General features: G+C 49.9%; 1 protein-coding gene across 5 annotated transcripts in view; it reads left to right on the top strand.

The window, feature by feature from the left end:
• Nucleotides 1–2,570: 2,570 nt before the first annotated feature.
• Nucleotides 2,571–9,797, top strand: part of STX2 (syntaxin 2) — a 53,209-nt gene continuing 45,982 nt past the window's right edge. For 2 of the 5 annotated variants that reach the window (XM_008005228.3, XM_037987329.2), the window contains exons 1-2: nucleotides 2,571–2,760; nucleotides 3,636–3,785. In XM_008005228.3, the coding sequence (XP_008003419.2) occupies nucleotides 3,765–3,785 (21 nt within the window). In that variant the 5' untranslated portion in view covers nucleotides 2,571–2,760; nucleotides 3,636–3,764. The remainder of the gene's footprint in view (nucleotides 2,761–3,635; nucleotides 3,786–9,797) is intronic. The other 3 variants (XM_073021242.1, XM_073021241.1, XM_008005226.3) reach the window with 2 other exon arrangements.

The following is a 9,797-nucleotide window of genomic DNA, read 5'->3' as shown; positions in this document are numbered from 1 at the left end:
CCTCCTGGGCTCAAGCAATTCTCCTCCCTCAGCCTCCTGAGTAGCCTACAGGCACATGCCACTATGCCCAGCTAATTTTTAAAAACTTTTTGCAGAGACAGGGTTTTGCTATGTTGCCCATGCTCCAGTCAGATTTTCTCAGGAATGTAACTTAGCCCCTTGTTTCTCTTTTCTTTTCTTTTCTTCCTTCCTTCTTTCTTTCTTTCTTCCTTATTTCCTTTCTTCTTTCTTTCTTTTCCTTCCTTCCTTCCTCTCTCACTTTTTTCTTTTCTTTCTTTTTCTCCTTCCTTCCTTTGCTTTTTCTTTCTTCCTTTCCTTTTTCCTTCTTCCTCTTCCTCTTGCACTTTTTCTTCTTTCTTTAAGTTTTTTAAACATTTATTTATGTATTTATTAGAAACAGGGTCTTGCTCTGTGGACCCGGCTAGAGAGCAGTGGCAAGATCACAGCTTACTGCAGCCTCCAACGCCTGGGCTCAAGCAATCCTCCCACCTCAGCCTCCATGTAGATTTCATTCAGTGTTAGTGTTTGGCTGTTATAATGGTGTTTTGAACCCACTGTTGTGACCTGACTGATGTTTTGATCTCCAAGACACCTTGACTGCATATGTATGTATGTACGTAATATGAACAAAAATGATAAATTACATATTATTCACAATTTCATTTTTTTCTCTGGCAGGGTAAGGAAGGTTTTGAGGTTGGGCATGGTGGGCTCATGTCTGTGGTCCCTGAGCTTTTGGAGGCTGAGGTGGGAGGATTGCTTGAGCCTAGGAGTTCAAGGCTGCAGTGAGCTATGACCGTGCCACTGCACTCCAGTCTAGGAGACAGAATAAGATCCTGTCTCAAACAAACAGTTTTGGTTGCCAATTCAACAGCATCCAGCTGCTGCCAATATTATTATACGTTTTAGAAAAATCCACTGGGGGAGAGGGAGAAACGAGGGAGGAGTCCGTATTTCCTGGAGAGGGAGAATGAAAATGGTGGTGGCTGAGGCAAAGAGGCTGAAAGAAAAGTGCTTGCCCGTGGCAGGGTCCAGGAGGCATTCTGGTGGGGAAGCTCAGGGTATGGAGAGAAAAACCGTAGCTTTTTTGTTTTGGAGAGGGAGTCTCACTCTACTGCCCAGGCTGGAGTGCAGTGGTGCAATCTTGGCTCACTGCAAGCTCCACCTCCCGGGTTCAAGCAATTATCATGCATCAGCCTCCTGAGTAGCTGGGATTACAGGTGCACGCCACCACACCCACCTGGACAACTGGCCATCAAGACCTTCCATCGGGTAACAGAACCACATCACACCTAGAACCAAGTCCAAAACGTCCTGTTTTTTACTATGTAGCCCGTTGCTCTCAAGCAGATTTCTTAGCGCTGCCTTCTGGCCAGATCAAAGCCATCTCCTCCAGGAGGCAGTAAAGACTTTAACCTTGTTTAAAAAGAAGTCTGGCCTTGCCTTCTCCTTCTGGAAGGCAATCTTTGTTTGCCTGAGAGTCTTCGGCTAGTCAGAGAGTAACAGTGTGATTTATGGTGGGGGCTTAGGGTTACATGGATATCACTTAACCAAGAAGCTGAAATCAACCATGAGAGCAATCAAACCATCAATCAATCACGCACGTGCAATAGAGCCCAGTAAAAGTTCTGCAGATGACTGGCGGTACTTTGTGTGTATGACCACACATCAGTGCAGGGCAGGTAATGAGGCCTGACTACACAGGGAGAGGACCACCGGAGGACCTCGAAGCTCCACGCTGTAATTCCCAGACTTCCCCATCTGCCCTTCTTCCTTGGCTGATGTTAATCTGTACAATTTCCCTGCTAAGAAACCATAGTTGTGAGTACAGTAGTTTTTAGTGAATTTTGTGATTCCTTCTAGCAAATCACGGAACTTGAAGGTGGTTTTGGAAACCGCTAGAACTTGCCGTTGGTGTCGGAGGTGATGGTGGTCTTGGGGACTGTTCCGCCAACCTGCGTAGTTCACCTAAGCTCCTGCACCTTCGTGACGACCTCTCTGCCGGTTCTTCTCTGCGTCCATGCCCTTATTTTCTTTTCTCATTTGTCATTTATTTGTCTATGCCTGTATTGCCTGTTTCTCCTGCGAGAACTGCATCCCAGGGCTGGGCCTGCGGGCGCTCTTCCCGTTGCCGCCCCCTACCATGTTATGCTCCTTGAGCATCACGTGTGGTACCCGATCTCCTCTCCTTCATTCACACCCGAGGCTGGGCGTGGACACTTAAAGAGAAGGTTCGGCACATCTATTACCCAAAGCTGCACCCCGCACATTCCGGGAGCTTTGCTCTTCGTCACTATTCGTTGAATGCTCTACATTGTAATAAATAAAATAACGAGTGTGAAAGCATAAAAGCACATCAAGAAGAGACAACCACCACCTATAGCGGACCGGCCAGCCTGGGGCTCGGCCGGGCCCCACCCCTCCCCCCGAGGCTCCTTCCCTCCCCGCCCAGGCCCCTCCCCTCCCCGCCTAGGCCCCGCCCTCCATGCCCCGCCCCTCCGGGCTCCCGCAGGAAAGCGCCGCCACCGTGTGGGTGGGTGCGGGGCGCGGCGCGGGCCGGGCATGCGCAGAGCGCGCGGGGCGCGGTTGCCGTGGCAGCGCCGGCTCCAGGGAGGGCGGGCGCGGGGCCGGGATCGCGGGGCCTGAGGTGGCGACCGGAGAGCCCGCGGCCCGGCTGGAGGCAGCTCGGGACAGGCTTGAGCGGCGGGGCGCGCTGCCCGGCCGGCGGGGATGCGGGACCGGCTGCCAGACCTGACCGCGGTGAGCGGCAGCCGCGGATAGCGGTTCAGGCCCGGCCGGGGCGGGGTCTGGAGGGCGGGCGGGGGCTCGGGGCGTCTTGGGCGGGGCTCCGGGTGGGTCGCCAGGGCGAGGATCTCGGGCGTTCTGGGGCGGGGGCTGCGGGCAGGGTCTCAGGGAGTCCTGAGCCGGGGCTCCTGGTGGGGCCCCCAGGGCGGGGGTCCCGGTAGTCCTGGGGTGGGGGCTCCGGGCGGGGTCCCCAGGGCGGGGGTCTCGGGGAGTCTTAGGGTGGGGACTTCGGGCGGGGTCCCCAGGGCGGGGGTCTCGGGGAGTCCTAGGGTGAGGGCTCCGGGCGGGGTCCCCAGGGCGTGGCCTTGGGGCGGGCGGGCTGGGGGCTCGGAGGGGGAGGGGGCGGGGGCCCCGGGGAGTCCTGGGCAGGCGCCCCGGGTGGGGTCCCGAGGGCTGGGGTCTTGGGGAGTCCTAGGGTGGCAGCTCCGGGCAGGGTCCCCAGGGCGGGGTCTTCGGGCTTCCTGGGCGGAGTCCTCAGGGCGGGTTGGGGCAGGAGGAGGGAGCCGAGAAGGTCCCGGCCTCGACCCTCTCTCCGAGCGGGACTCCCTGTCCGTCACTCCGCCTGGCGGATTCTCTCTGGCGCTTACCCAGCCGGAGCCCACCGGCTTAACCGTGGTCGACCCCGCGGTGTCCCCGCAGCGGGCTTCAGGCCCGGGGAGCAGACGGGGTCCCTTTGGTTGCTGCTTTATTCCTGGGGCTTCACACAGGACCCTGCACCAAGCGGGAGGCAACAGATGGGTGTGAAATGTGGGTGCCTTAGAGTGCTGGGTGCTTGCGGTGGGGTGAGCAGGAACAACAGAACAACAGCTCGTGTCTGATCTCCCCAATAGTTTGCTTTGGGAACTGGGACTGTGTGTGTTGACTCTGAACACACCTAACGCGCCAACAGCCGAGCACACAGCAAATTATTTACTTTAGCAAGGGAAAAGCAGGTCACTAAAAATTTTGGAAGGATTTTGATGCATTCTACACATGTAAAGGTAAGAGAACTGTGCATGGTGCAGTGACAGCGAAATGATAGCGATGGTCGTGCACTTTCCAAGCTTATCTAACCCAGGACAGCTTAGGCCAACAGAAGTAATTATGACTTTTTCCCTTCACAGTACAGGTACTAACTCATGCTGCGTGTGTGCACAGATACAGTCCCTGATCTCTAAATTATTGGCGGCCTCAGAACAGGGTTGCTAAGGCCACAGCCCTACAGCACCCATTGCATGTAATGAATTATTCTCTCTCCTCTTCTGCTAGAATGGAGCTGTTATGTACCCCCGAGTGGGAGAATAGAGAAAAGAGCCACTTAAATAATTATCTGTGTTCTGTGGTTCAGATGAGGAGCTCTGGTTGAGAAAGGCAATGATTTCATCCTTAGGATCATAGAAATTATGCTTTATATTCATTCCAAGGAAGTTTCTTCACAGTGATTTTTCCTTTTTTATTAATGGACAAATATTCCCTGTGGTCCGCAGATCAATACCATCTTAAACACAGCAAATTATAGTTGCATCGTCTTGCCCGGTAGATTATCTTTCAGTGCCGTGTAGTAGGAGCTCAGATATTTATTTAATGAAGAAAAGCCGTGGCTCATGCCTGTAATCCCAGCAGTCTGGGAGATTAGGGTGGGAGGATCACTTGAGCCCAGGTATTGGAGATCAGCTTGGGCAACATAGGGAGACTGTTTCTCAAAAGAAATTAAAAAATTAGCAGGAGGCCAGTCGCAGTGTCTCATGCCTGTAATCCCAGCACTTTGGGAGGCTGAGTTGGGTGGATCACTTGAGGTCAGGAGTTTGAGACCAGCCTGGCCAACATGGCAAAATCCCGTTTTGTAAAAATACAAAAATTAGCCGGATGTTGTGGCGCACGCCTGTGGTCCCAGCTACTCTGGAGGCTGCGGCAGGAGAATCGCTTGAACCCAGGAGGTGGAGGTTGCAGAAAGCTGAGATCAGGCCACTGTACTCCAGTCTGGACGACAGAAAGAGACTCTTTCAAAAAAACCCAACAAAACAAAACACACACAAAAAAAGTATCCAGGTGTGGTGACTCGCACCTGTAGTCCCTGGTACTCAGGAGGCTAAGCTGGGATGATTCCTTGAGCCCGGGAGATAGAGGCTGCCGTGGGCCATGATTGTGCCATGCTACTGCACTCCAGCCTGGGTGACAGAGTGAGACACTGTCTCAAAAAAAAAAAAAAAAAAAAGACAAAACAATGCTTAATGTCGCTGAATGTGAGAGCTGTGACTGTTTTACCAAAAGATAGCCAAATTTATATGTTGGGGAATCATGAGAAGATACATTTTCTTGGCTTGAATAGCAAAAAGGAAATAAGGCAATTATTTGTCACTGAGTTTCTATATATCTCAACCCTTCCTGAAACAGTAGAACATGTCAATCAGTTTTGTTCTAGAGTGGCAGAGCTAGAAGTCAGCTCGTCTACTTCAATACCATCCTGCTTTAGATACAGCCACTGAACAGTCAGAGAGTAAATCTGTGGAAGTTTCCACTTCTGGAGTTTCTTATCTTGGGCAAATAATTTTTAAACCTCTCAAAACTTTTTCTTGTATGTAAAATGGGGACAGTGGTATCGCTCTTGTCCACCTCATAGAGGGAGTTATGAAGCATAAAATTATCTAATGTGTGAGGCTCTGGGAGAAGGTGGGAGGGAGGAAGTGCTATGTAATTATAAGTGTGATTAATATTTACCAGATTTAGGCCAGGCACGGTGGCTCAAGCCTGTAATCCCAGCACTTTGGGAGGCCGAGACGGGCGGATCACGAGGTCAGGAGATCGAGACCATCCTGGCTAACACAGTGAAACCCCGTCTCTACTAAAAAATACAAAAAACTAGCTGGGCGAGGTGGCGGGCGCCTGTAGTCCCAGCTACTCAGGAGGCTGAGGCAGGAGAATGGCGTAAATCCGGGAGGCGGAGCTTGCAGTGAGCCGAGATCTGGCCACTGCACTCTAGCCTGGGCAACAGAGCGAGACTCTGCCTCAAAAAAAAAAAAAAAAAAAATTTACCAGATTTTTTGTTTTTAGGAAGTTATAGAAAGCAGCCTTCTGGCTGGGCACAGTGGCTTTCACCTGTAGTCCGAGCACTTTGAGAGGATGAGGTGGGCGGATCATTTGAGCTCAGGAGTTCAAGACCAGCCTGGGCAACATGGCAAAACCCTGTCTTTACAAAAAACATACAAAAAATTAGCCAGGTGTAGTGGCGCATGCCTGTGGTTCCAGCTACTCAGGAGGCTGAGATGGGAAGATTGCTTGATTGCCAAGATTTTGCCACTGCCCTCCAGCCTGGGCAACAGACAGATTGAGACCCTGTCTCAAAAACAGAAAAAAGAGCAACCTTCTCCCTAGTATAAAATAGTAAGTTAAAACTGAATTTGAAGTTTAATAACTTTTAATATTTAAAAACCCATCTTAAAGTTACCAGATACAAGTTTAACTTCCCCCCTCCCCAGGAAATGCGTCCTTTCCAAGTAGTTCGTAGAGTAGTTGAATGTGTATTCACAACCATGCTTCTAAATGGCTGGTGTTTTTTTTTTCTAGGTAAAGTTTAATATTTTGTTGATTAAAATGCCTCATCTACAATGTCCACATTAACAAAATATTTGTGATGCTTCCAAAAAGTTTATTTTATTAGCTATTGAAGCTTGTTCCTGAGAAAAATGTACCTCTGATAATTACATGGAAAGGGCTTAAAAATTAATTTGCTCAATATAATTTGTGTTGAGAGATTTAGTTTCTAACCAGTGATTCTGTTTTTGAGCAACCAGTCATTTGGGCATAGAAAGTTTACGTGACTTGGTCCAGATCTCCTAGACTCTAAATCCAGGAAGATATTTCTGATTTACAGAAAGTAAAAGACTCGCCCGTCCAACAGGTACTTGAGTGTCAGGCCTCCAGCACATCATGTGCTGGGTGCAGAGAGACACAGCAGTGAACTGAGGGTGGGTGCGGTTGCATGCAGCCTGGGGAGGAAGAGTGACCGAGGTGTAATGAAATTCACTGTAGGACGTAAGCAAAACGGAATAGCTATTCTATAAGATAACCACCCCAAATGTATTTTGATTACTTTTTTTTTTTTTTTTTTTTTTTTTTTTTGAGGCGGAGTTTCGCTCTGTCGCCCAGGCTGGAGTGCAGTGGCCGGATCTCAGCTCACTGCAAGCTCCGCCTCCCGGGTTCACGCCATTCTCCTGCCTCAGCCTCCCGAGTAGCTGGGACTACAGGCGCCCGCCACCTCGCCCGGCTAGATTTTTTTTGTATTTTTTAGTAGAGACGGGGTTTCACCGGGTTAGCCAGGATGGTCTTGATCTCCTGACCTTGTGATCCGCCCGTCTCGGCCTCCCAAAGTGCTGGGATTACAGGCTTGAGCCACCGCGCCCGGCCTGATTACTTTTTAAAAAAAGTTTATGCACATTGATATCTTTATTATATTTTATATATATATGATATATGTATTTATTATAGTGAAGAATAGAGAAACCACACATTTCATCTGTGGGAATTGTTTGCATGATAATAAACAGTAAATACACAGTAGCTATGTGGTGTTCTTAGTAGACCTAAAAGAAATGAGAACATTATTTTTCATCCTGGTTTCAAGGTGGTAAATTGCAAATATAATCTTTTTTTTTTTTTTTCCTTTGAGACAGGATCCCGCTGTGTTGCTCAGGCTGGACTGCAGTGGCACGATCACGACTCACTGCACCCTTGATCTCCAAGGCTCAAGCCATCCTCCCACCTCAGCTTCCTCAGTAGCTACGACCACAGGCGTGTGCACCCAGCACATTTTCGTACTTTGGTGGAGGTGGGGTTTCGCTGTGCTGCCCAGGCTGCTCTTCAACTCTTGAGCTCAAGCAATCTGCCCACCTTGGGCTCCCAAAGTGCTGGGATTTCAGGCGTGAGCTACCATGCCCAGCCTACAAATATAATTTCTTAAAGGGCGGAAAACACTGCTCAGATATTTTTAAAAGTGATTTTTTGAAAGCTTGTGTTTGCCCATGTAGTGCGGAATGTTGCATAGTGAAGATTCAGGTTCCAGTTGATAAAATAAGATTAAGAGATTTCATTGGAACTTAAAATACTAAGAATTTCATATACGAACATAATTTTGTATATGCATATATTTATAGTTTAGAATTTCATAATTTATGCAGTCCTGCCAAATTTTTGTATTTTGTGTGTTCTCATACAAACAGTTCCTACAGTTGGAGTCTATAATTTCTCCATTCTTAACTGTAATACGTTTACTCATTTATATATCTAAACATGTCCTTTGGTTTGAAGAGCAAAATCTGCCCATTTTCACAGATTAATCACTTCTTGTTTTTAACGTGAGGTCTATTCTGAATGTAAGGAGCAGCGACTCTAAGAAATAACTGATCCCTGGAAGAGCTCCCCGGGAGCCCAGACCTGTCGCCCTGTGGTGGCAGCATTCGCTCCTGCCTCTGGACTGATATGCCCCCTCCTCCCTGCCCTGGCAGGTGCTGCTCCCTTTTCCTCCCTGCCCTGGCAGGTGCTGCTCCGTTTGTCTGAACCACTGGACTTCTCCCTCTGCACCTTCTCTCTTGCCTTGTACCTTTTTTTTTTTTTTTTTTGAGACAGAACCTTGCTTTCTTGCCCAGAATGGAGTGCAGTGACGTGATCTCAGTTCACTGCATTCTCCGCCTCTAGGGTTCAAGCAATTCTCCCGCCTCAGCCTCCCACGACACCCGGCTGATTTTTGTATTTTTAGTAGAAGCGGAGTTTCACCACATTGGCCAGGCTGGTCTCGAACTCCCAACCTCAGGTGGGTGATCCACCTGCCTCGGCCTCCCAAAGTGCTGGGATTACAGGCATGAGCCACCACACGCAGCCTCGCACCTTTTTTGGTCTCAGGTTAGGCATCACCAGGAAGCCTTCCTGCGTCCCCTTCCGCGTGTGTCCCCAGAGATGGCCCGTCTTGTCTTGGGGCATTCTGGACACAGACGCAGTCCTGTTTTTTCCTGCACTCTTCCGCGCGTGTCCCCAGAGATGGCCCGTCTTGTCTTGGGGCATTCTGGACACAGATGCAGTCCTGTTTTTTCCTGCACCCTTCCGCGCGTGTCCCCAGAGATGGCCCGTCTTGTCTTGGGGCATTCTGGACACAGATGCAGTCCTGTTTTTTCCTGCACCCTTTCCCCGGCTCTTCAACCTTTTCAGGGCAGATGCATGTTGTCTTTTGTGCTCTGAAGCCTCAGTATTCTGCATGGTGCCTGATCCAGAGCACCTGCCAGGTATTTATTGAGTCAGCGTGTTTCCGTTTGAAAATGCCCATGGTAAGAAAAATGTAGATGCCACTGGAATCTGTTGTCTTCAAGGCCTTTTGGTTAAAAGGGACAGAAACCCATCACCTAAAGCAGAAAAGCGAGATTTATTAAAAAGCAGAGTGGAGGCCGGGCGCGGTGGCTCAAGCCTGTAATCCCAGCACTTTGGGAGGCCGAGACGGGCGGATCACAAGGTCAGGAGATCCAGACCATCCTGGCTAACATGGTGAAACCCCGTCTCTACTAAAAAAATACAAAAAACTAGCCGGGTGAGGTGGCGGGCGCCTGTAGTCCCAGCTACTCGGGAGGCTGAGGCAGGAGAATGGTGTAAACCCGGGAGGCGGAGCTTGCAGTGAGCTGAGATCCGGCCACTGCACTCCAGCCTGGGCGACAGAGCGAGACTCCGTCTCAAAAACAAAAAAAGCAGAGTGGGTCGGGTGGGGTGGCTTATGCCTGTATTCTCAGTACTTTGGGAGACTGAGGTGAAAGGATCGCTTGAGGTCAGGAGTTCTAGATCAGCCTGGCCAACATGGCGAAGCTCCGTCTCTACTAAAGATGCAAAAATTAATTGGGGGTGGTGGTAGGCACCTATAATCTCAGCTACTTGGGAAGCTGAGGTGAGAGAATAGCTGGAATCTGGGAAGTGGAGGTTGCAGTGAGCCAAGATCCTGTCACTGCACTCCAGCCTGGGTGACAGAGTGAGAATCCATC

Source organism: Chlorocebus sabaeus, chromosome 11, assembly GCF_047675955.1.
Source record: "Chlorocebus sabaeus isolate Y175 chromosome 11, mChlSab1.0.hap1, whole genome shotgun sequence".
Classification (NCBI taxonomy): domain Eukaryota; kingdom Metazoa; phylum Chordata; class Mammalia; order Primates; family Cercopithecidae; genus Chlorocebus; species Chlorocebus sabaeus.
This window is presented reverse-complemented; position numbering and strand designations above follow the sequence as displayed.